Source organism: Pelodiscus sinensis, chromosome 22, assembly GCF_049634645.1.
Source record: "Pelodiscus sinensis isolate JC-2024 chromosome 22, ASM4963464v1, whole genome shotgun sequence".
NCBI classification, from domain to species: domain Eukaryota; kingdom Metazoa; phylum Chordata; order Testudines; family Trionychidae; genus Pelodiscus; species Pelodiscus sinensis.
In genome coordinates, this window is record NC_134732.1 from 124,345 (window position 1) to 151,568 (window position 27,224).

The following is a 27,224-nucleotide window of genomic DNA, read 5'->3' on the forward strand; positions in this document are numbered from 1 at the left end:
AACAGAATCATGTCTGGTTTTCTTGCAACAGAGTCACACTTTTGACTCATATTTAGCTTGTGGTCCACTATGACCCCTAGATCATTTTTCCAATTTGTCCAGATCATTGAGTTATGACCCTATCCTCCAAAGCAGTTACAACCCCCACCCAGCTTGGAATCATGTGCAAACTTAATAAGCATACTCTCTATGCCATCATCTAAATTGTTAATGAGGATATTGAACAGAACTGGTCCCAAAACAGACCCCTGTGGAACTCCACTTGTTATGCCCTTCCAGCATGCCTGTGAACCATTAATAATTACTCTCTGAGAACCTATCAGAGGGGTAGCCGTGTTAGTCACACCACACGATCCACTGTCTACAGCCAAGCACTGAGGTACAACCGTATTTGCTCCAACCCCTCAGCCAGAGACCAACACCTACAAGATCTTCACCAAGCATTCTTGAAACTATGATACCCACACAAGGAAGTAAGGAAACAGATTAACAGAGCCAGACGTGTACCCAGAAGCCTCCTGCTGTAGGACAAGCCCAAGAAAGAAAGCAACAGAACACCACTGGCCATCACCTACAGTCCTCAGCTAAAACCTCTCCAATGCATCATCAGTGATCTACACCCCATCCTGGACAATGATCCCTCGCTTTCACAGGTCTTGGGAGGCAGGCCAGGCCTCGCCCACAGACAACCCGCCAACCTGAGGCATATTCTCACCAGCAACTATACACCGCACCACAATAACTAACTCAGGAACCAATCCATGCAACAAACCTCAGTGCCAACTCTGCCCACATATCTACACCAGCAACACCATCACAGGACCTAACCAGATCAGCCACACCAACACTGGTTCATTCACCTGCACATCTACCAATGTAATATACGCCATCATGTGCCAGCAATGCCCCTCTGCTATATACATCGGCCAAACTGGACAGCCCCTACGTAAAAGAATAAATGGACACAAATCTGATATTAGGAATGGCAATATACAAAAACCTGTAGGAGAACACTTCAGTCTTCCTGGACACACAACAGCAGATCTAAAGGTAGCCATCCTGCAGCAAAAAAAACTTCAAGACCAGACTCCAAAGAGAAACTGCTGAGCTACAGTTCATTTGCAAGTTTGACACCATCTGCTCAGGATTAAACAAAGACTGTGAATGGCTAGTTAACTACAAAAGCAGTTTCTCCTCTCTTGGTATTCACACCTACAGATCAGCTGCTAGAAGTGGGCCTCATCCTCCCTGATTGAATTAACCTCATTATCTCTAGCCTGATTCTGGCCTGCATATTTATACCTGCCTCTGGATATTTCCACCACATGCATCTGACGAAGTGGGTCTTTGCCCACAAAAGCTTATGCTCCAATACATCTGTTAGTCTATAAGGTGCTATAGGACTCCTTGTCGCTCTCTGAGAATGGTTATCCAGCCAGATATGCACCCACCATCTAAGTTGTATTTGCCTAATTTATTGATAAAGTCATGCAAGACCATATCAAATGCCTTACTAAAGTCTAGGTATACCATGTCCACCACTTCTCCCTTATCCCCAAGACTTGTTATTTTATCAAAGATAGCTATCAGATTGGTTTGAAATGATTTGTTCTTTACAAATCCATGCTGGCTGTTACCTATCACTTTATTTTCTTCCAGATGTTTGCAGATGAATTCTATATGTTCCAAGCATTTCCCAGCATATTCAAAACACAGTAAGAAAATCGTATTTAAAAATTCAGATCTCTTCTAACAGTGCTGAATATTTTAATATTTTTCACAATATGAAGAGTTGAAAGAGAGAATATGAACCATGACCTGTAGTAGGCTAAACAGAAAGTAAAACTTAGGAGAGCTAAGGAAGGACTTTAAAGGTGAAGGGTAGAAAATTTTCAGCTACAGAAGTGATCATCTTTCTCTCACACCTCTGTGACACAGTCTCCTAATTTATAATCAGAGGGCAGCCAAATGAGTTTCCTTTGATAGGAGTGCTGCAAGCTTTTAAACTGAATAACCAGTGAATTATCTTTTAGGTACTTTCCATAGTCTGTCTGAAATAGCACAGCAAGGGGCTTTCCATGCTGGGAGTGTTGTTGCTGCTGAAGAAAGCAACGCACGTTGTTGATTTCAGGTTATACAGCATGGTTTTAGGCATGCTATAAAACTGACACACCACAGCACTCTTCTGAAACCCCTGCTTATCTACTAACTTCATCTATACTAGCCAGCAATTTACAAAGATACGGAGTATGCTGGTTAGACCCTGCTTTAACATATTTATTGGGTACTTCCCTTCACTAAACAGCTCCCCACCCTGCCCAACATGGCCAAGTTTGATTAGGATTCTTGGCATAACATCCCTCCAACACTCAACCTTGCCACAATGGGGAAGAGAAGTGAGATATCAGATAAATCAACTACTACAGCTGCCATAATCCTTCTTCACTCCCAACAGACATAAAAGTCACTAGTACTATTCCCACAGACCTAGCTTTACTCCTGGAGGAATTCTGCACCACAGAGAAAACATGATCACCTGCAGATTTCTTTGCTTCCCTGTGGAAAGGGACAGTGAAACCAAGGGAAGTCATGTGAGGGTAGGAGGGGTTTGGGGTCCCATGAGCATAGTTTGGGAAGACATTATTCCCCAAACAGAGGTAAAGCAGGAGGCATATGGAATCGTGCCACAGGCTCCCCATCTCTCAAGTTTCAAGAAGCCCAGAGCTGCTGGCTGAAAAAGGTGTCACTCAGCTGTGGTGACTTTGCAGCTGAATGAAGCTTCCTGAGTCCTAGTGCCTGCTGCGCTACCCTTGTGTGTGCTGGGAACCACACTTTTTCTGCACAGTAATGAGTACCTGGAGTGGGACAGGGCAAGAGAGCTGGGGTGGAGGAAAAAGGTAGTGGGAAAGGAAGGGCATGAGAAGAGGGGGGGAGTGGACTAAACCAGTAATTGCCTCTTCTTGTGGGTTCCAGGACCAGCTACTCCAAGAAGTAGTCATTTAAAGTGTCAAGCAACTTTATATCTGCATCTGAATGGGAATCATTCCCTGGGACTGTATGGCATATTTCCCAGCACTCTGTAGTGAATAGTCTCTGTAGTAATTTGCATTGCAAATAAATCCTTTCAATCAGAAGAGTTAGGAACAACTTAAACAAATAAATATATAAGAAAACTTGGTCTGTGGGGTAAGTTTTACAACCCTCAGGAAACAATGGAATCAGAGTCCAGATGTTGAAAAACACTGAGTAAAGGGACTAAGATAAGAGCAGCATGTGGGGAGCAACTCCTGGATCTGACATATCAAAGCCCCTTCCAGTGCCCCAGCCTCCTTCCCGAGACCATTTCTAAACCTAAACTCACTCCTTTGTAGTTAAGCAGTAATTTGCCCTTTACAGCACCCCACATTCCCCCAACATACCAAATAAAAACATTTATCTGTGTATGTGCTAATGGTCACATTCATAGAATCATAGAATACTAGGACTGGAAGGGACCTCAAGAGGTCATCGAGTCCAGTCCCCTGCCCTCATGGCAGGACCAAATACTGTCTAGACCATCCCTGATAGACATTTATCTAACCTACTCTTAAATGTCTCCAGGGATGGGGATTCCACAAACTCCCTGGGCAATTTATTCCAGTGTCTGACTACCCTGACAGGAACTTTTTCCTAATGTCCAACCTAAACCTCCCTTGCTGCAGTTTAAGCCCATTGCTTCTTGTTCTATCCCCAGAGGCCAAGATGAACAAGTTTTCTCCCTCCTCCTTATGACACCCTTTTAGATATCTGAAAACGGCTATTATGTCCCCCCTCAATCTTCTCTTTTCTAAACTAAACCTTAATTTCTTCAGCCTTCCCTCATAGGTCATGTTCTCTAGACCTTTAATCATCCTTGTTGCTCTTCTCTGGACCCTCTCCAATTTCTCCACATCTTTCTTGAAATGCGGTGCCCAGAACTGAACACAATACTCCAGTTGAGGCCTAACCAGTGCAGAGTAGAGCGGAAGAATGACTTCTCGTGTCTTGCTCACAACACACCTGTTAATGCATCCCAGATTCATGTTTGCTTTCTTTGCAACAGCATCACTCTGCTGACTCATATTCAACTTGTGGTTCACTATAACCCCTAGATCCCTTTCTGCAGTACTCCTTCCCAGACAGTTGCTTCCCCTTCTGTATGTATGAAACTGATTGTTCCTTCCTAAGTGGAGCACTTTGCATTTGTATTTACATTCAGGGAACCATAAAAACAGCAGAGTTGAATACATGAATGGTGAGGTTCTGATACTAGGGATAGGGGAGGGGCAGAAACCATTTTGTCCAGCAAGCTGGTGGAAGGGGTTACTTAAGGGCATACCCACTGAATCCATAACTCTGGACCTTTTGCCCAAGTCTCCTGCGTGTTGAGGGACTGCTTTACTATCTCTATTGCTCCAGGCCCTGGACGCAACAGCACAGTGGGCAGGACAAGGACCACATTCACTCTACCACCGCCAAAACAAATGCATTGAGTCAGGCCTGAAGATAAATGCCTATTTTAACCATATATGGCACAGACAAATTGGAGCGAATCCAAAGAGCAAAACAAATGAGAAAGAGTCTAGAAAACCTGCCCTCTAAGGAAAGGTTAAAAAACTGGGCATGTTTTGTCTTGAGAAATGGAACCCAAGGTAGGGAGCTGATAACATTTTCGAAAATGTTAAAGTCCACTATAAAGAGGACAGTGATCAATTTTATTCCAAGAGATTATGGAATCCCTGTCATTGGAGGTTTTCAAGAACAGGTGGGACAAACATTTGGCCAACCGTGGTGGCTGAATTAGATGGCCACTGGAGGTCCCTATCTGCCCAATATTTCTATTATCATCATTTTTGAGGAACATTTCTGGGCTGATGCATTAAAAAGTCTGGGATACAGTGTCTTGGAAGATGTGGGGCTTTTGGACATCACAGAAGAAAAAAATGGCTGGTTTTCGGGATCATACCAAGTATTCTAGTGACTGGAAAAGTTTTTGGAGACACAACTACCTAAGTTAGACTGGAAATGTCTGAAAGTTCCAGGAGGCTAGAACTTATCCAGGATTGAGTTAATGTAGCTGAAATTTTAGACGCTGATGGCTAATGCCAGAAGGAACTCATTCAATTCCCAAGTGCCTTGTCCATCGCTACTCACATACACAAAAAAGCAGCAATCACAATGAAGAAATACAAGGAAGACTCATTCTACTCATTCTAGTATTTACCTCATATTCTTTAATAGTTCCTTTCCAGGTACAGCCATCGTTAATACAGACAGACGGCAAACTTTCCACCTCACGACGAGCTGCATTATCTGGGAAAGCCTCACGGGAAAAAACAAGACAAGTTATTCTGGGATTGCAGCTTTGATCTAGTATCCTGATTCTTCACACACTGTGGTTATGAAACAGTCTTCCCAAATCTGTTATCCCACAATACCTTTAAAGATGTATCTGTGATTCTGGTAATCGCTATGGCTTTGGCTGGAGCTAGTTTAGCTAAGAGCTGATAAACTCATAGTTGAAAACCAAACTGGCTCACCTGTACGTTAGTGGTCTTCAAAACAGATATCAGTACTGTAAGAATGTATTTAATGTTTAAGCACTACGAAATGCTTGTAAATTGCTGCATGTAAAAAGGGATCGAGAATAAGACAGAGACTATCTTATTGCCACTACATAAAATCACAGTATGTCCACATCTTGAATACTGTTTACAGATGTGGTTGCCTCATCAAAAAATATATCTTGGCACTGGAAAAGGTTCAGAAAAGGGCAACAAAAATTATTAGTGATTGGAATGGGTGCCATATGAAGAGAGATTAAAAAGACTGGGACTTCTGGGGGGATATGATAGAAGTCTATAAAATCATGATTGGTGAAGAAAAAGTGAATAGGAAAAGTTATTTACTTGTTCCCATAACATAAGAACTAGGGGTCACCAAATGAAATTAATAGGTAGCAGGTTTAAAACAAACAAAAGGAAATTTTTCTTCACACAGCAGTCAACCTGTGGAACTCCTTGACAGAGGATGTTGTGAAGACCAGGACTTTAACAGGGTTAAAAAAAGAACTAGATAAATTCATGGAAGTTCATCAGTGGCTATTAGCCAGGATGGGCAGGGATGGTGTCCCTAGCCTCTGTTTGTCAGAGGCTGGAAATGGATGACAGGAGAGGGATCACGAGACGATTATCTGTTCTGTTCACTCCCTCTGGGGCATTCGGCATTAGCCACTGTTGGAAGACAGGATACTGGGCTAGATAGACCTTTCGTCTAACCCAGCATGGCCATTCTTATGTATTAATTTCCTATGCTATGTCTGTATTCCATGCTATAAGGAAATACTATGTTTTGTTTCATAATTTTGAAAATATTTGCTCAACTGGTGGACCCAGGCATAAGAATCATGCACCCCATCCTTTAAAGAAGCCTATCAAGATTAAACAGGTCACTAAGAAACATCACAATGCATAGGATTTGTGGACAGCCCTATCATACCTTGGAAACATAAGTGCAAAGGAGTGTGTCTCATGGATTGGAAGGCTAAGGCCTGGTGTACACTAGTGAAGCTCTCAGACTACAAGATCGCTTGTGTAGCTGCTCTATGCTCTCCCATCAACATAATAAAACCACCTCCCCAGATGGTGGTAGCTAGGTCCACGGGGGGACGCTCTCTCACAGACATAAGCCCATAGACACCACCACTTGTGCCAGAGAAATTATGTTGCTCAAACAGGTATTTTTTTGCACCCGAGTGACTATGTTTAGTTGATACAAATGGTAGTGCAGATATGGCCTAAATGTAAAAGATAAAACAGGGTCACAATTAGGGATGTGCATACACATTAGCAAAGTTAACTGGTTAAACAATATAATTTTAATTGCTTAACTATTTAACTGTGCAGGGCTGGGGCTTTGCCAACCAACCAACTGTCCGCAGGGAACTCCTCTGGCCCAGCCCTCCATGGGTGGGGCTGCTCCAGCTCAGCCGGGCCCACCACGTAACCAGTTAACTAGTTAGATTTTGACATTCCTAATCACAATTTATCTCTTTGTTGTTTGAACTCTCCTCCTAAACTAAGGCTACAGATACACTATAAAGCTTGTATTACTGCAGCTGCTCTGCTCCTAGTGCAGATGCTCTAAACCAATGGGAGAGCTTTCCCATCAGCTTAATTACTCCCGCCCCTGTAAGCAGAGGTAGCTATCTCCCATGGACACATCTATAACAAGTCTTTATTGCAGAGTTTAAATGGGTAATCTATGTTGTAGGACAGAGGTTCCCAAACTTTTTGACACGGGGACCAGTAAATCCATTCACGAACTTTTGGAGGACACGTAATGTTCATTTGCATATTTGCATATTCGTTAATCAAATGATGAATATCCAAATAAGTTGTTTCTGGTCCTCCCAAAACCTCCAGTGCCAGCTTTAGCAAAGCTTTTGATATGGTCACCCATATTTTGATATCAGTGGAGCAGGGCCCCCCGCTCTATAACTCGCCAGCACTTCCGGGTTCAGGGGCACGGGGCCCAAATTGGCCTAAGGCTGGCCCTGCCGGCAGCCACCAAGCATGCTGAGGCCCAGTATTTTTTTCCCGTGGCCCGGTATCGGGCCGTGGCCCATAATTTGGGAAACGCTGTTATAGGATGTCCTGAATTGTAAAGGTTGGGGAATCAATTGCAGCACTAATCATTACACTCAGGGTACAGAATTCACACCTGTTAGATAATGGAGTCCATCATTGTTAGGTGCCATTCTCTGACCTCTCACTCCAAACAAAAACAATAAATGTTTATGAATGACTTCAATGTTTTCTGTCTTGGAGAGGTCTTACTTACCGAATTTGTTTCTAAAATAGAAACTCCTTCTTCATATATTCCTTCCTGAATACAGGCTGCACACTTCTGAGGCCCAGAGCTAATAGGAGCAGAGAAAAAAAAATCAGCCATAAAGTAAAAAGATTCAGGCTGAATTTGTCATTCAGTGACAGAGGCTTCTCTAGAGATCCTTCAGAGACAAAGGAGGTTTATTTATACAAGTATATTTTAAAACAGCAAACGGAACTCTTTTCTAACATACATTTTACATTCACTGATTGATCCTTTTAATGAATACACATTTCTGCTCTATTTCAGTTATTCCTTTCCTACACACTGATTTTAGAGCACTAGTGCAAGCCCTGCTAGCCTGAGTTGGTCAACTTGAGCTGGAGGGCTCCTTCCCAAGGACTGCAAAATGCTGTGTAGACATGTTCTCCAGGGCCTGAAGAGGACCAGATGCTGAAACTCAGAGACAGACCTAAAACATGGCCTTCATTCACACCCACAGAAAGTAAGGCTGTATTTCCTTTTTTGCTTTCCTTTGCTTACATTCGTTTGGTTGCAGACCGGAGAATAAATTACCTTATAAGTTTCTTCAGGCAGTAGGAACAATAGCGGTGTCCACACTGAGCTTGAAATGGCCTCCTCAAAATATTCTTGCACTCAGAGCAGAGGTATTTGCCCTCCAATTTAGTCCCAAGTATCTCTCTCGAAAATCCAGGCAGATTTAAATCCAAAGAACCAGGTGGAGTCAAGTTTGCTGCTGCCATGTGAACCAAATACCCCGGATGCACCTCAAGAGCCTGAAAAGAGAAAAATGTTTTTCCCCATTTGATTACCTTGTTCTTCGTTGGGTAATGTTCACCCTTCACCACTGTAACTGCATTTATCACAGCATGTTATACAATGTATCTGGAAGTCACACCTAAGCTTGTTATTCTGAACAATAGGTCTGCAGTGTATTATGCACACTGATTTTTATATTTATACTATCCTATTTAATTGGCTAACTGATTAAACATATGGTTTAGCCAGTTAACCAACTAAAAAACAGCAAGTGGGGCACCCACTCCAGCCCATCTAGAATGCCCCCTCCCCCACCTCACTGCTGCAGGCAGGGACTGCTCCAACTTGGCTGGAGCAATCCCTGTCCGCGGTGGGCCAAGGCGCGCCCTGCAGGTAGAGACTGCTCCAGCATCCTGACTAGAGCAGCCTGTCTACAGGGTGCTCAGGCCAGACACAGACAGAGGCAGCCCCTATCTGCACAGCCCCTTCCCCCGTGGGCTTGGAGCAGCCCCCTGCCCACAGCATGTGGAGAGCTGCTCCAGCCCCACTGGTTAACCAGTTAAACCTTCACACCCCTAATTTATACACAATGGAACCAGCCACATGGGCAGATTTTGTTTCTAACATTTGCTAGGGGAAGGGGCTCTAAAAGTTAAATCCAAAACTAGGAAATGGGGTGTAGTATCATTGCACAGTTCCTCCACCCACCTTAATTACGGGAAAAGAAAACTTTGGCCAAATTGCTGTCTCCAGTCTAAAACAAGAGAGACCCAATAACAGTACACTGGCCTAAAGTCAAATTTCAGAGGGGTAGCTGTGTTAGTCTGAATTTGCATAAACAATGAGAAGTCCTGTGGCACCTTATGACTAATCAATTTATTGGAGATACAGCTGATGAAGTGGGTCTTTGCCCACAAAAGCTTATGCGCCAATAAATCTGTTAGTCCATAAGGTGCCACAGGACTTCTCGTTGTTAATAAAGACAGTAAGTTACACAGTCATGAGCTAGCATCACATACTTCCATCTCCATCATTTGTCAAAATGTACTGTAATACACTATATAAGGCTAGTGGCTTGCTTGAGTCACAGCGAGAACCTGTATCACAAAGAGAACCAAAACTCGATTTACAGACAACATGTAGCCAGGTTCAGGATTCCTTGAAAGCTACCAGATTTCTTTGAAGGTCTGAAAAAAGAAGAGGCAATGGTATACTCTTTTAAAAGGAGTAAGATACTGGGAATAAAATGTTGTTTGTTGATTTGTTTTTTACCATGTGTACCAATCAGAAAACCACCCAGTGCTGCCATGTACAGGCTAGACCAGAAGATGTATAACCCTTCATGTATGCTGAGGTTAGACTAAGTTCCAAGCAACTGTAATTTAAATCTGATGCACTGAGAGGCCATAGCTATACTACAGCCATAACACCAGCACAGGTATAGTGCTGCAGCTGTAAGGCTGTAGTGTAGATGCTGCCTACACTGATGGAAGAGGTTTTTGCACTGATGTAGTTTAATCCACCTCTGAGAGTGGGTAGGCTGATAAAATTATTCTGGCAATTTAGCTGTGTTTATACAGGGGCCTAGTTGACCTAACTACAGTTCTCAGGGTGTAAACTTTTTCAGCCCTGAGCAATGTAGCTAAGTTGATCTAACTTTTAAGCATAGGCCAAGGCTTAGTGTCATTGTGTTGCCTGCTGACTGAATTTAACCAGATGTTTTTAATGTAGTCTATTTATTAAGAAAAGTAGCTTGGTGTAAATTTTGGCTATTGACCATCTACCAAGATGGTAAAAAATGACTCCCTAAAAGATAAATTAGCAGTTCTACAAAAGATTAGGGCATCTTGCTGGATTTCTCCTTCCATAAGAGTCCAATGGCACAAAAGCAACTAAGCATAGCTGGACATGGAGAAGATATGAAGGAACACAGAATGGGAAGTATATCTACAACAATGGTAATATGTGATGTAATAAAGAAAGCATAATGATTCAGTTGCACATAATGTGATCCAGTTTTTAGAGGCAACCAATTTAGGGCAAAATCCTTCTGCCTCTGAGACAATGGTACCTCAGGAAAGACAAGGAGGCACAGTGCCAGAAGGCATAACACTGCCACAGGTAATAAGGGGGAAGATGCTGAATATCATCTCTCACTAGCTCAAGACCCTGCCCTTGTTTCACTCAGGCATCCTCCCTCTTTGTGGGCAGTGAACACTGCCAATATCATCAATCACAGAAAATCATGGCTGAATGTGAGAATGGGGGGGGAGGGGGGGAGGAGGGGAGAAACAGAACATGAAGAAGGCTCTAATTACATTCAACTATTCAGGACCAAAAGAAAGGTGAAGCTGTGCATGTAATGCCAGAACCTCAGTGCCAATAATCATCATTGACAAGAGCTGAAATCAAGGCAGGCACAAATGCTCTTTTCACAGACTGCATTACACATTTGCAGTGAGAGTAGAATAATCACAGTATCTCTGGAGAAAAAGTAACATTTCAACAGGAATGTTCCCAATGCAGGAGAATCAATGTATGAAAAATTAAGAACACAGATCTCAGAGTAAGATATTCTCAAGAATATCTATAAGGTTCCAAATGGCCACAATTTAGCCTAGAGGGTTGTATACATGACTGGAAGTCAGTCAGGTTATATCCCTGGCTCTGTCACAGACTGAAAGCCTGATCTTGGACATATTAATCCCCGTCAATGTATCAGATGTCATATGGAGTTACTAATACAGTAAAACTCCATTAGTCCAGCATCCAATGCTCCGGGGCTCCTGATGGTCTGGCACCATCAGGAACCTGGAAGTGCTGGGGCAGCCGGACAGGCTTCCCCCATTCAGCTGCTGCTGAAACTGACCAGCAGCTGAATCAGGGAAGCCGGGAGCAGAGCAGCTGGGGTGCTGCCGGGTTGGTCCCGCAGCGCCAAAGGACGGCGCTGCGGGACCAACCCGGCAGGACCCCAGCTGCTCTGCCCCAGGGGTCCCCGAGTCAGCCGCTGCTGAAACAGATCAGCGGCTGATTCCAGGAAGGGGCAGCGCTACGGGACCAACCCGGCAGCACCCCGGATGCTTTGCCCCAGGCGTTGGGATTCAGCTGCTGCTGAAACTGACCAGCAACGTCAGTTTCACCAGCCGGCTGAATCCAGAGGCCTGGAGCAGAGCAGCTGAGGTGCTGCAGGGTTGGTCTCGTAGCGCCAGCCCTAGGCACTGCGGGACCAACCCAGCAGGACCCCATCTGCTCGTCTGCGCCAGGGGTCCCCAAGTCAGCCGCTGCTGAAACAGATCAGTGGCTGATTCCAGGAAGCCCCGGGCAGAGCAGCTCTGCCCCGGGCTTCCTGGAATCAGCCGTTGATCTGTTTCAGCAGCGGCTGAATCAGGGACCCCAGGGGCAGAGCAGATGGGGTCCTGCCGGGTTGGTGCCGTAGCGCCGCCCCTCGGCACTGCGGGACCAACCCAGCAGCACCCCAGCTGCTCTATTGCAGGCATCCCCGATTCAGCTGCTGCTGAAACTGACCAGCAGCGACTGAATCAGGGACGCCTGGGGCAGAGCCGGACTATCGTAAGGGGAGGCTATGAGGGGTCTGGGGTGGCATCCCCTCCCACCCCACTCCAGACCCCTCATAGCCCCCCCTTCTGATAGTCCGGCATATCTGATAATCTGGCACCCCCTAAAGGTGCCGGATTATCGGAAGTTTACTGTACTTAGCTACTTAACAGGGGAGTCCTGAGGTTTAACTGTCAATATTTATGACGGCCCCATGGGCCATTGCTGGATAGCACGCTATAGGATGTAGAGATATTTATTATCCTGTTCCAAGTGGGCTAACACAGACCTCAAGAGGTCACCTAGTGCAGTGGCTCCCAACTTTTTTATACTGTGGACTGGCAAACCCATTCACAAACTTTTGGTGGACTGATAATGCTTTATTTGCATAGTTACATATTCATTATGCAAATAAAGACTATGCAAATGTGAAAATAAAATGTTATCAGTGCACCAAGAGCCCTGGTCCCCAGAGCCCCATCAGTGCCAACGCTAACCCTTAGAGCTCCCCACCCTTCTGCTATTCCCAGTGACAGATACTGACCCCCCCAAGTCCCCTGAACTCAATCCCCCCAGTGCCAACCTCTCATCCCAAATGCCTCAATGCTAGCCCCCCCAACTCCTTAGAGCCGCCCACCACCTGACCCCCCAGTGCCAGCCTCCTGTTTCCAGAGCCCCACTGCACCAAAATCCCCCAGCGTTCCCTCATGCAAGTCTCCAATATTAGCCCCATTCCCAGAGCCCCCAGTGCCAGCCCTGCCCCCAGAACACCCCAGTGCCAGCTCTCAACGCCACATGCCAGTGTTAGCCCACTGCCTCGTAGAGCTGCCCACCCCAGCACTAGCCCCGCCCCCAGAACCGTCAGCACCTGCCCCGTCCCCCAGGTTACAGCTGCTCTAAGAGGCTGCTGTGCCAGGCTCCGCGCAGCTCTCCCACTGTGCAGTGAGCTGCTCTTCCATGTCCAGGAGGAGACCTCACCCCTGTCTGGCACTGGCTGGCTGAGAACACGCCTCCTCCAACAGTCCTGACAGGAGGGGAGGCGCTGGACAGTGGTTTGCAGCCCAGCAACGGTCCGCAGACCAAGGTTTGGGAATCCACTGATCTACTGCAACGCCTGCTCAAAGCAGGAGCAAACCCAGCTCAATCATCCCAGCCAGGGATGTGTCAAGCCCAGCCTTAAAATCCTCTGAGAATGGAGGTTCCACCACCTCCTTTAGCAACCCATTCCAGTGCTTCACCACCTTCTTAGTGAAATAGGTTTTCCTAATATCCAACTTAGACCTCCCCACTGCAACTTGAGACCATTGCTCCTTGTTCTGCCATCTGCCACCTCTGAGAATAGCCTTCCTCCATCCTCTTTGGAACTCCACTTCAAGTAGTTGAAGTCCGCTATCAAATCCCCCCTTCAACAGGTTTCCTTTCCTCTAGTTCCCAATAAAACTACCAGAACCAAAAGCAAAGAGAATTCCACCTGACCTACATACAGTAGTTCCTGTAACTACCATCCTTTCTGGGAACAAGAGGCATAATTTATAACCAATCACTTTTAGTTCTGTTTTTCTGCCTCTCTCCCGCCCACCCCCAAGGCAAACACATGGCATAGCCTGTTAAAAAGCTTTCTGCGTTGGCCAGGCATTGCTTTGATGGAGTAGTTTATGTAAATAACAAATCCCAGAGTCACTAAGAATGTTTCAAAAGTCAGTAAGAGCAATAAGCCAACTCTACTGCTAGGTGCATTTAATTAGGCAAGTATTTTGACGCACACCTTCAGCAAAAAACCTGGCTACTTCGGGGAGAGAAATATCCTCTTGAGTACGGGTGGGCAAGATCTAGTCCACCAAGCCATTGAATCTAGCCCACAGTCACCTCACCAGAACCCCCTTAGCAGCTCACACTTAAGTAGTAGGCTGCTCTCTACTCCGAATGCTGGGGAGGGAGAAAGGAGGCTTTGCACACTGTCCACCCCCCCCCGCAAAATCTCTCAGCTCTCATTTGCCAGTTTCCAGCTAACAGGAACTGAGAAATTTTGATGGGAGCAGAGGCAGTGTGTGAAGCCTCAGCCCCTCCCCTATGCCCATTGCAGAACCATGAGGAGCAGCCAGCTGACCAGCCTGGGACTGCAGCAGACAGCTTTCCTCAGGTTCCTGCAAGGCTGCTGGCTGGGAACTGCCTATGTAAGCGCCTCCCAGCCACAGCCTTCCTTTGCACCCCATCCCCTCTTACTGCAACTACCTGCCCCAGGCCACCACCCAAAACCTCTATACCCCTTTCCCCCCTTCTCTCAGGTCACAACTTCCTTCCAGACCCTGCACCTCCTCTAGAGCCCCTCCCTCAGGCTAGAATCCTCTCCTGGACCCCAAGCCCCCACCCCAGATCACAACCCCCTCCTTCAACCAAATTCCCTTTCAGACCCTGCACCCGTCTCCTACCCCAAGCTCATTTCTGCCTCCAACCTCTGTACCAGACCCTCCTTAGAAATGCAGCCCTGACCACCTGCCAAAATCTTGAATCCCCCCCCCCCATTAAAAAAATATTGCCCACCCTTGCTATTGGGTGATATCTTTCAGACTATGTCACACAAGAGGTCAGACCAGATTCTCTTAATGGTGCCTTCTTCTGTTCTCAAAGTCTATGGCCTTGCATACAAGATTATGTCAAATTTATTAAGGTCAATTTTTAGCACCCAATTTTGTAAAGTCAAAGGTGCATGTCCCCACTGTGCACAAGAGTTTGACATAGTGCATCCCCATTTGGGTTGCTACCATCCACTTTGACAGTGACTGTTGGTAGTTATCGCAGTTCCTGTTGTCCCTTTGAATTCTGGGTCAGATTCTCACTGCCTGATGGGACAAAAATAGTGCAGCGGGTAGTTCTGGGTACATACTGTAAGCCACAATGGCAAACAATCTTTTTGTGCACTTTTTAGGCCTGGTTATCCATGCAGACGTTATAGCAGGATAAACACAGACTCCACTCAACTGCTAAGTACTATGGTAATTAGGATGTTAAAATAAGTTAAGTAAACGTGTAACCACTGAAAAATTGGAACCACACAGTTATGCAACTATAGGATAATCAGCAGCAGCTGTAAAACCTTTGCACACATAAGGCCACTTTCATGGAACTTTGCAAACTGTTTTTCCCCTCACCCTGATGTGCAGGATATAGAGGAGGGTCTTGCCACAATAAAGATCCCTAACCATGGTGGAGTGATAGATGGAACGCATAGCCCTATCGTGACACCTGACAACTTTGCCAAAGACTTCATAAACCGAAAAGGGTAATTCTCAATGATGTTGTAAGTGCTGGTAGATCACAAGGGTCGTTTCACCAACATCAGTGTGGGATGATCAGGAAAGGTGCATGATACAAACATCTTTAGGAATTCTGGACTCTTCAGAAAGCTGCAAAATGCAGTTTTCTACCTAGACTGGAAAATTATCGAAGGCATTGAAATGTCACTAGTGCTCCTTAGAGACCCAGCTTACCCCTTGCTCCCATGGCTCATGAAGCCATTCACAAGCAGCCTGAACCACAGTAAGAAGCAGTTTAAATACAGACTAAGCAAGTGTAGAATGTGCTTTTAGACATTTGAAGGGAAGGTTTTATAGTTTGTCTAGGTTTAGACCTTAGCAAAAGCAACATTACCATTGTTGTGACAGCCTGCTATATGCTCCATAATATTTGTAAAAGCAAGTGGAAAAATTTAATGCTGGGGTAAGAGGAGGCCAAAGCAGATTGCTCATAATTACTGGCTAGGCAGCCAAACACTAGGCCAATAAGAGCACATCGAAGAGCACTGCAAATCAAAGAGGCTTTGAAAAACAGCTTTGTGAATGACAAGACAGGGATACGACAATCATGTATGTTGCTCTTAACAAGGTGCCCCCTGCATTAAGTGCGCTTGCCTATGCACTCCCCCTTCCCCAATTCAAAACAAGCAATATACCATTGTGGAGAAATTATGCATTTTTATTTAGGGAACAGAAGGAAGCAGAAACAGAAAAGGCGTTCAGGGCAGGAGCTTTGGCAAGGGGAAGTGGGGAGAAAAAGGGCAAACAGCATATTACAATCCCACTGTTCAGCAATCACATGTGTGATAACTCCCAGAGATGTCTCCCAGAACAAAAGGCTGTCAAGTGGAAGGTTGCTCTTGACCGTCCCCCTGCATTCTAGGACACCTGAGAGAAGAGGCTATGGAACTTGGTGAAGAAGGCATGTGGTTCAGCATGTGCTAGAGCAAAGCACCCTTCCATCAGACTCTACCAGATGGATCAGCAGCTGTCCACAAGCCACAAGATATCCTCCAGTGCCTTGAGTTCACTTTCCTTGCAAGCTCTACTCTCCTCACACTGTTTTCATCTCCAGCAGCATCTTTCTCCTCCACACATTTAATTGCTGCCTGTCCATTCAGGCAGCTTGCATTTGCTCATTGAACATGTCATCTTGATTATGTTTTTGCCTTTGAATCTGTGCTAGATGAACAGCTGAAGGAGCCGGGGAGTGGTCAACAAGTTAACTGTTGTACCTGCTGTAATGAAAAAAAGTGAAGAGCACACTTTATAGGATACACTTTGTAGCGCACAGCATAAAAGAAAGTCTGTCCAAGACAACAAGCATGTACAACATCAAAGTTATGCTTTTAAGTGCATACTATGCAACAAGTACACCAGAGATATTAACGGATCATCTGGACTTGGCTTGGGGGCAGGCATGGTAAGGAATAGGGCTGTGAAATGTTAAAAAGTTAACTGGTAAGCATCACTCTTAATGGGTGAGGGCTGGAGAAGCTCCTGCCCACTGCAGGCAGGGGGCTGTTCTAGCCCTGTGGGGCCTGCCATGGGCATGCAACTCTCCCTTCCCATAGAAGCCTATGGGAAGGAAAGCAGGGGCTCACACAGGAACTGAGGAGCCTGCAGGAGGGAGAAGGAGGCCTGGGCATGGCAGTAGGGCAAAGGCTCAGAGAGTCAGCAAACTGAGGTATACTGCCTCAATGGTATCAGTTACATATCTTCCCCTGCTTCACCCAGGTGCCATGCACAGTATCAAAACTTCTCTGAAACACACACAATGACAGGAAGCTGATGTTGACTGAATGTGACCAGAAACCTGGGCCTTATGCTGCAATGATACCAGACAACTTACTGCTGGCTTGGCATGGAAAGGTGTCCTATTGTAGAGGACGGAATAAGGTGGACATCCTCAGAAACCTTGTGAGAAGGATGAAAGAGGACTTCTCTCTGAGAGCTTTACAAAAAAGTGAAAAGAGGATTCCCGCTCCATCTTCGGACACAAACTGTTCCAGGGAGTCCCTGCTGTGTAGACTGAGTGGCCGTCACAGATCACATCTTGTAAGCATGATTAAAAATGTGAACTCACCAGATGTACCCTCCCTGCCATCAGGGTCTAGCAGCATTATGTCCTTGGAAAAGGAGGGGATTGTCTCCAAAGCTTAAACAAAGATTGTGGCTATCAATGAGATTAGATGCTCCACATGCCTGCTAACCATTTTCCTTTTCCTCTTCATCCACAATGTCCTCCCCACTGTTACCCAAGACTGCCTGAGGAGTGTCTTGGGAGGAATCTATGCATAGCTTTGGGACACTAGTTGGGTCTGCTCCTCCCCGCCCCAAATCCTATGGAGCTGCTTATTAGGAATGTGAATAGCTAGCTGGTACCTGGAAGAAACCCCCTGCACGCAGCCCACTGCTCCAGTCCCACAAGTGCTGGGAGCCACCCCCCCCTTCCTCCTGTGCATGGGGGCTGGGAACAGAAGCCAGCTGCCTCACACTATGGGCCCCACGCACAAGGCAGGGAGGGAAGTGAGCAGAAGCAGACCCTCTACCCTTGGGGCTGCCAGCAACTGATTAACCAAGATTTTACATTCCTACTGCTCATAAGTGACATGTTTGCGGCGATGACACAGAACATCAGTTTGCCTCCTTTGTCTTCTGGTACACTTACTTGAGCTCCTTGATCTTCACGCGGCACTGCTGAGCATCCCTGGCGTATTATTTTTCCGCTTAGCATAGATATCAGCATTTCTTTTGGTGCTTCATAGTTCTGCCTGAATAAATTCCTCTCCCCATACAACAATCAGATCTAGGATCTCCTGCATGCTCTACATTGGAGCTCATTTGCAAACCTTGGCATTAGTGGTCAGGTGTGCTACCTGCTCTGAGGTCTGCTCACCACCTTGGCCAAACAGGAAATTAAATTCCAACTTTCCCAGTGCTTTTCCTGTGCACCTGTAGAGCAACAGGCCAGAGGAGTCACACTGCGGGGCTCCGTGAGACACCTCCCAGAGAACAAGAACGTCGACTTTCACAATGCTGCATCTGGCATTACCCTCAAGTCGACCATGCAAATATAGCATTACTCCTCATGAAAAGCAGGAGTACCAAAGTCGACTTTAACAGCCTTTACAGTCCACAGAATGGGTGTGGTGGTGTGGACTCACTGTTTAGAAAATTGATTTAATGTGACTAAATTTGACCTAAACTTGCAGAGTAGAACACACCTGAGAATCTGTGGTGCTAATGAGTCACCAAGTCCCTCTAAGGAAATACTTAGCCAGCAATTAGAGATATTCAGGAACTTTTCTACAAAATGTTTTTAAATCAGAACACATCAATCTATCAAATCAAAACTTTGTGTGGTAACAAATCAGTTTCAATGAAACTTTCTTCTGAAAAGTTGTGTGTGTCAGGACAGAATTTCTAGTTAGCAGCTCTCCAACCAGAACAGCTTGGTGGTTAGAGTCACTTGCCCTGCGCCAAATCAGGCAGAGCAGAGACTTGAACCTAGGTCTCCCACATCCCTCATGAGTGCCCTAATCACCAGCCTGTGCTGGCAAGCATTCTTGCTGACTCTCCATGAAACATTTTGAAAGGCTTGGGTTTGTCCCAATGCAGAACAGAAACATTTTGAATTCGTAAAGTCATTGACAATCATTTCCTGCACAGCTCTACCTGCGACCTAGAGCAGGGATGGGCAATTGATGGTCTAAGGAACAAATTTGCCCTGCTAGATCTTTGTAAGGGCCAAGAAAGGCATAGGGCTTTGTAAGGAGCAGGTCCTTCCTGTGCACAAATGTGCACATCACATTATGCGGTCACAAGAGCCTGCAAACCAGAGCAAAGAACCAGACCCAACTCCACAGAACAGGAGCTACCACTGACGGATGAGCACAGGGCAGGCCAGGACCTGATCTCCCCCTCCCCACAACCTCTCAAGGCAAGACCCAATTCTCCTTCTCATCACACACCCGAGCTAGCCAAAAGATTTTAGTGAATGTCTTTGACTGCCTTAGTTACCCATCCCTAACTTAGAGAGATACTAGAGCACACGGTGTTGCACGTTACATATAAGCTAAGATCTAAACCCAAGACCCTCACTGCCTGTAGTCATAAAAGATCACAAGGCACTCTTAAAGAGTAGATAGGTGAAAGCACTCGTGTTCAGGGGACACCTGTGAGCTACTGTAACTATAAACAAAGCCCTGTACAAATACAAATTTTGTATCTGTATCTACAAAAACGATCCAAGGATATCCGCATTTATGTGTGAGGATGCAGATATCCACAGGGCTCTAACTATAAATAAAGTGGGCTGTGCCCACAAAAGCTCATGATACCATCTACATGTTTTGTTAGTCTTTAAAGTACTACTAGACTATTTGTTGTTTTTAAGTTTATTATCCTGTACAGACTAACCCAGCTACTCCCTGAAGCTTATAAATAAATGGAGCTCCATAGGCAATGGGTAATTCCAAGGCTAGAGGAGGCAAGTCCCCCCCCCCCCACTAACCCTACCCCTTCCATGCCCTCCAGAGCCTAGCCTCCCCCTTCACTATGGCTGATGCTTGCCCCTGCCAAGTCCCTACTCCGTGGCCACTGGCTCTTGCTCCCTCCCTGGACTCAGACGTCTGGAGAGCTGGTGGGCAGCGCAGCCTCAGCCTGCTCTGGAGAGGTGGCACAGTCTCAGGATACCTTGCAGCTTCAGAGAGAACATAAAAACGTAAGAGGGAGTGAACAGAGACAGATAATCATCAAGTGAACTCTCTCCAGTCATCCATTTCCAGGCCCTGACAGACAGAGGCTAGGGACTAGAGATGATAAATTGCAAATAACTGACTAATTGAACAGTTGATCCATTTTGCATCAACTATTCAATTAGCTGATAGGGCACCTCCGCCTCTGAAGTGTAGCAACAGCCCTAGGGCTCTAGCCCTAGCCCAGTATCAAGCTCTATGTGGCGTTTCAAAGTGACAGCGCCCCACAGAGCCCAGGGTCAGCAGGGGAGTCCCCAGCTAATCCTGGGCTTCATGCAGCACTGCCTCAAGGTTTCAAAGCAGCAGCGCTGTGTGGAGACTGGGGTCTGGCCCCAAGCTCCACACGGCACTGCCATTTTGAAGAACCTCCTCCTCATCCCCTCACTTGCTGCTTTTTTCTGATAGAGGCAGCAAAGGGAGGTGAAGTGAATAGTCAACGATCCTGTCAACTATCCGATTAGCATTTGTTTATCAGATAGTCAACTAGTCCTTAACATCCCTACTAGGGACACCCTTCCTATCCATTCTGGCTAATAAGTATTGATGGACCTAACCTCCATGAATTTATCCAGTTCTTTTTTGAACCCTGTTAAAGTCCTGTCATGATTTTATAGTCCTCTGTCATGTCCCCACTTAGTCTCCTCTTTTCTAAGACGAAAAGTCCAGTCTTTTCACACTCTCTTCATACGGCACCCGTTCCAAACCCCTCATCATTTCTGTTGCCTTTTTCTGAAACTTTTCCAATGCCAAGATACCTTTTTTGAGATGAGGCGACCACATCCATACACAGTATTCAAGATGTGGGCGTACCATAGATTTATAGAGAGGCAGTAAGATATTCTCTCTCATTCTCTATCACTTTTTTAGTGATTCCCACTGTTTGTTTTGACGTCAGCTGCACATTTAGTGGATGTTCTCAGAAAACTATCTACAATGATTCAAGAGAGATCTTGGAGTGGTTATAGTTATATTAGTCCCCAGAGTTTTATGTGTGCATTACTTTGCATTTTTCAACATGAATATTAATTTGCCATTTTGTTGCCAGTTACCTAGTTTTGTGAGAGCCTTTTGAAGCTCTTCGCAGTCTTTGTTCTTAATTATCTTGAACAGTTGGGATCTGCAAATTTTGCTACCTCACTTTTTACCCCTTTCTCCAGATCATTTATAAAAAGGATTGGTCCCAGGATGGACTCTTGGGGAACACCAATAGTTACCTCTCCCCATTCTGAGAACTGACCGTTTACTCCTACCCTTTCTTTCCTGTCTTTTAACCAGTTATCAATCCATGAGAGGACTTTCCCTCTTATCCCATGACAACTAACTTTACTTAAGAGCCTTTGGTGAGGCACCTTGTGTTGTATCATGCAAGCAAGATAGTAAACTTCAACAGGCCTTTATTTAACAAAGGTGAAACCTCTTTACAAAGCTGCTGCTGCTCCCCTCTGTAGATCTCCTCCTCCCTCTTTCCTGTGCTTCCAGATTCTCAACAGCCAGTGCTCCCAGTTCTAATAATTACAAGCAGCATCTAAACCACCACATTCCCTCCTCTCTTAAAAAGCTCTCCAAATTATAAAATAAACATTGTTTTTTCTAACCACAGCAACATACATGGAACAAGACACTATACTGTGGGCAGAAATATTACACTGAAAACACTGTAAATACAACAAAACAGTCTCTAGTCCCGATAGGTGGTCGTTTCTCAAACCCCGGTTCCAGTGCAATGTCTTGTGGTGTCAGTGCTATGGTGAAGTCATACAATGTGTGCTGGGGGTTGGCATCATCTCCTCTTGGTGCATAGGCAGGTGCAAGATAAGAAGCATTCCCATACCCGCCCATCAGAAAGTCGATAGGTGTAAGGTCCTTTCTTCTCTATGATTTTAAGAGGAGATGTGAATTTATGGTCCCCTTTGCGTAAAATTCCAGGTTCTCTTACTCTAACGAAGGAACCACACTCAAACTTAGGTTCCTTAGCACCCCGCCATTTGTCTGTGAAAGCCTAATACTTTGCTTGCTTCTGTTCAACTGTTTTTCTCACAGCATCCTCATTTGGTGCATCAGGTCTTGTCTTTAACAATCCAGCAATGTTCAGTTTAGTATTCATCTGTTTTCCATGCAGTAACTCTGCAGGTGATCTTTGCGTTGTGGCATGTCGTGTAGCCCTGTAAGCTTGTAAGAAATCAGTAGTGAAGGTTATCCACGAGCGCCCTTCCAGTTTAGCCGTTTGCAAACTCTTTCAAACTTCTGTTAAACCTTTCCATTTCCCCATTGGCTTGAGGGCAATACAGAGACGATCTTCTATGTAAAATGTTTCTCTCTCTGCTAGAAAAGTTTCAAATTCCACAGAAGTAAATTGACTACCATTATCTGAAACCAGTTCTTTGGGGTTACCCTCCCTGCTAAAAACTGTAGAGAGGAACTTAATTACTGTAGCAGAAGAAATTTGTGATGTAGACGCCACTTCAGGCCATTTACTGAAAGAGTTTATTAAAGTGATGGCATAGCGACAGTCAATTGGAGGAGTAGCAAAAGGTCCTACGATGTCAATCGCAACTTTTTCCCATGCAGAATTCGGAAGAGGAACAGGCTGTAATGGTGGGGTAACGTCACTGCCATCTTATCATGCATTTGGCAAGTGACACAGGATTTTATGATTGCTTCAGTGTGGGAGTCCATCCCGGGCCACCAATACAGATCTCGTAGTCGTTGTTTGGTTCTGACAATACCTTGATGAGTATCGTGTGCCAGGTATATGAGTTTTGGCTGTAATTCTTCTGGCACAAGTAGCCGGTGCGTACCTCGTAGCACACAGCCATCAAGCAAAGAAAGTTCATCCTGAATTCTAAAATAAGGCAGCAAAACTGGGTCAAGGTTTTTCGGGTTACTGAGCCATCTCTGTCAGAAATTCCCATAGCTTTTGTTGAACTAGACATGCTGAACAAGCAGCTTGAAATTACTCTCTTGTTACTGCAGTAAGAGTGCTTGTAGTAAGTGCAACTGCTTCATCCTCATCCTCCGGTGGACCATCTGGTGAAGACAAAGGCAAGCGAGAAAGGCAATCAGCTATCACATTTTGGTTTCCATGCTTCTATTCCAGTTCATAATTGAAAGAGTAGTCTTGCAGACCATCTAGCAATACAATTCCCTGCTCTTCCCAGTCCTTTTGTGGTTAGCAATGTAGTCAAAGGGCTGTGGTCTGGGCGCAACTTGAACGTGCGGCCCCACAGGTAAGTTCTCCATTTTTCAGTAGCCCAGACACAAGCAAGTGCTTCTTTTTCCAACTGTAGAATAGTTTCTCTCAGTCTCACTCAGTGTCCTTGAAGCAAATGCAGTAGTCCTCTCTGTGTTGTCCTCATGAAGTTGTGTGAGGACAGCCCCAAGTCCATAATCAGAAGCATCAGTAGTCACAATTGTGGGCAATGCAGGACTGAATAGTGCAAGTATTGGACTATGTACAATCAAGTCTTTCACAGTTTCCAAACTAGCTTGTGCATCCGTTGTCCACACCAACGTTGCACTTCTCAGTGGTAATTCTCATAACGATTCAATGAGAGAAGCATAATTGGGAATGAATTTTGCATACCAGGAGGTTAGACCCAAGAAGGAACGTAAGGTTTGCAAATCTGATGGGGGATGAGCATTTGAAATTGCTAGGATATGATCTGGATCAGGGTTTAGTCCAGTCGGTGAAATTGTATGCCCCAGAAAGGAGAGTTCTGTTTGTCTATATTTGCATTTAGACATATTGAGCTTGAGGCCTGCTGTGCTGATGCAGTTTAGTACAGATTGCAGATTATTGTCATGCTCCTCATAAGTATTCCCAAACACTATATCATCCAAATAGCACTGAACTCCATGTTGATTCTTCAGACTCAATTACATCATTTTTGGAAGGCACTTGGGGCATATGCAAAACCATATGAAACCCGTTTAAAACAAACTAGTCCCTCGTGTAATAAATGCTGTGAGGTCTCTGCGATCTTCATGCAACATAACCTGGTGGTATGTGCTCTGCAAATCAAGAGTAGAAAGTATCTTTGCTCCATGGTGTTCTGCTAATACTTCTATGTGAGGCAGTGGGTGGCTGTCAATCACAATAGCTTTATTTGGCTCTCAAGTCCACACAAAGGCGAATGCCTCCATCCTTCTTGTGTCACTACTATAAGTGAAACCCATTCCAAGGAGTCAATCTCTTCAATAATGTCTTTTTGAACAAGTTTTTTTAAGTTCCTCTGAAACAGCTTCACTGACTGAAAATGGTAAGCGCTGTAACTTCTGTCGTACAGGCATCACATTGTCACATTTTAACTTTATGCACAAACCCATAAGCACAGCCAAGTTTCTCCTCAACCTGGTCTTGGGTCCCAGCTGAAACTGGTGTGTGTACTGCAAGAGTGCTTTGCTGAGGAAGATCAATTCATCCACTAGCTACCCTGAGGTTTAAAGTAGCCAATAAATCTCTGCCAAGGATAGGAGTGCCTTTGTGGACAATGTAGAACTCTGCATTTACACAGCAATCACCAAAAGTCACTGTTGTGACAGGCAGCCATGTACTGGAATTTGGTTTTTCAAATAGCACACCAAGTGCAGTTTGGGTTCAGTAAGAGGCACATCTTTAAAGTAATGCAAATAGATGGAATCAGGTAGTATAGATACTGCTGAACCAGTGTCCAACATTAGCTGAATAGGATGATTTGCTTGAAGGTGTGGCAGAAACATTTACAGTGCACCTTATCTGTTCTAGAATATGTGCAGTAGCGACTTTGTCCACACAGCACAGTAACATCAGGTATTGTAACTGCATGCACCTGTTGATTGGACTGGCTACTGTGGCATATCTTAGCAAAATGCCCAATCTTTTTGCAGTGATTGCACTGAGTTTCTTTTGCAGGACATCTTGTGTAGCTTACAAGGTGCTGTGGGGATCCACAGCAAAAGCATGCTTTTGCTGTGCTTTGAATTTGCTGATTGTGGTTTTTCATTAGTTTTCCCCTTGTGATTGTCTGTCTACAGCAATCGTGGACTTTTCTGCAAAGGAGTCACAGCCTGGACTGGGCCTCCTGTATCCATGCTCATTATTTTGGCTTCTGTTATAGCTGTCTCAATCTGGGTAGCAATGGTTATTGCTTTTTCCAGTGTAAGTTGTGGTTCTAGAAGCAAGTGTTCTCTTACGCCAGGCATGTCCAAAGTCCGGCCCGCGGGCCAATTGCGGCCCGTGTTCCGGTTTAATACGGCCCCGCAGGTAATTTGGCAATATCTATCTTTTATGGCCCCCAACGAATCCATATGTATTGAGATGAATACATTGTAAAATCTCAGTTAATGTCAGTTGGTCTAAATCAGTTATAAATATATTTGGACACAACGTATATACTTGGTGTTATGTTCCTGTTCATATTTTTTGAACTTAAAAGTTGACAGACAACCTTTATTACCAATAATTTACTTTACAATGTTCCTGACACATTTCAGCTTCCTGGATTTTTTTTTCATCTGGCCTTCAGATATGAAAGACAGAGTGATTTAACACCTGTTTAGATTTGTCATCCATGTGACGAAATGAAAAGTATGCCGTTTGCAATAACCTTTGCATAAAATAATTAATTTGCATTTAATTTTAATGGTTCAAAGAATGTCAGGCAAAATGGTCGGCCCTCACGCATGTTCACTTCATCAAATCTGGCCCTCTTTGAAAAAAGTTTGGGCACCCCTGTCTTACGCGAAGCATGGATGTTTTCTCAATGAGCTGGTCTCTAATCATCTCATCTGCCATATTCCCAAAGTCACAAGTTACAATCAGACTCCTCAGAAGCAACATACTGCATTATAGTCTCCCCTGGTTTCTGCTCACACTGGCGAAATCTATAGCAATTAGCTACTACATTCACTTTTGGCACAAAAAAGTTCTTTAATGCAATGAGTGCAGTCTCATATTTATCATCTGCAAGGGGAAAAGTGTAAAATATATGCTGCTCTTCTGCTCCAAGGCAGTGGATTAGCAGAGCATGCTTTCTTACTTCAGAAATCTCTGTAGCATTGATTGCAAGCAGATAAGTCTCAAACATATGGATCCAGGCAGTAAAAGCAATTGGAGGCTCACCTGGGCTTTGCAGAAAAGGTGCAGGTGGATTCAGAGGCAGAAGATCCATCCTCATCCCCAAAATGTTGTAACAAACTTCAACAGGCCTTTATTTAACAAAGGTGAAACCTCTTTACAAAGCTGCTGCTGCTCCCCTCTGTAGCTCTCACTCAGGCCTGGTCCATCTCCTCCCCCTTCTTCCTGTGCTTCCAGATTCCCAACAGCCAGGGCTCCCAGTTCTAATTACAAGCAGCATCTAAAACACCACACCTTGTCAAAGGCTTTCTGGAAATCTAAGTACACTATATCCACTGGATCCCCTTTGTCCACGTTTGTTGACCCCCTCAAACAACTCTAGTATTATGGCATTATTTCCCTTTACAGAGTCCATGTTGACTTTTCCCCAACAAATTATGTTCATCTATTTGCCTGACAATTCTATTCTTAACTATTTTTTCAACCAATTTGCCCAGTACTGATGTTAGACTTACTAATGTATAATTGCCAGGATCACCTCTAGAGCCCTTTTTAAAGATTGGCATCACATTAGCTATCATCCAGTCTTTAGGTACAGAAGTTAACAGTTCTGCCATTTCACATTTGAGTTCTTTCACAACTCTTGGGTGAATGCCATCTGGCCCCGGTGACTTGTTACTGTTAAGTTCATCAATTTGCTCCAAAACCTCCTCTAATGACACCTCAATCTGGGACAATTCCTCAGATTTGCCACTTAAAAAGAATAGTTCAGGTTTGGGAATCTTCCTAACAGACTCAGCCATGAAGACCACATTAATTTAGTTTCTCCACAATGACCTTATCTTCTTTGAGTGCTCCTTTAGCATCTTGGATCATCGAATGGACCCACTGGTTGTCTAGCAGGTGTTCAGCTTCTGATGTAGTGAAAAAAAT

General features: G+C 44.9%; 1 protein-coding gene across 4 annotated transcripts in view; it reads right to left on the reverse strand.

The window, feature by feature from the left end:
• Positions 1-27,224, reverse strand: part of TRAF2 (TNF receptor associated factor 2) — an 85,061-nt gene that overhangs the window by 50,695 nt on the left and 7,142 nt on the right. For 3 of the 4 annotated variants that reach the window (XM_075905998.1, XM_006134756.4, XM_075905994.1), the window contains exons 2-4: positions 8,425-8,645; positions 7,861-7,939; positions 5,243-5,341 (exon numbers count right to left, since the gene is read on the reverse strand). In XM_075905998.1, the coding sequence (XP_075762113.1) occupies positions 5,243-5,341; positions 7,861-7,939; positions 8,425-8,645 (399 nt within the window). Of the gene's footprint in view, positions 1-5,242; positions 5,342-7,860; positions 7,940-8,424; positions 8,646-26,336; positions 26,423-27,224 lie in introns of all 4 variants that reach the window. The other variant, XM_075905997.1, reaches the window with a different exon arrangement.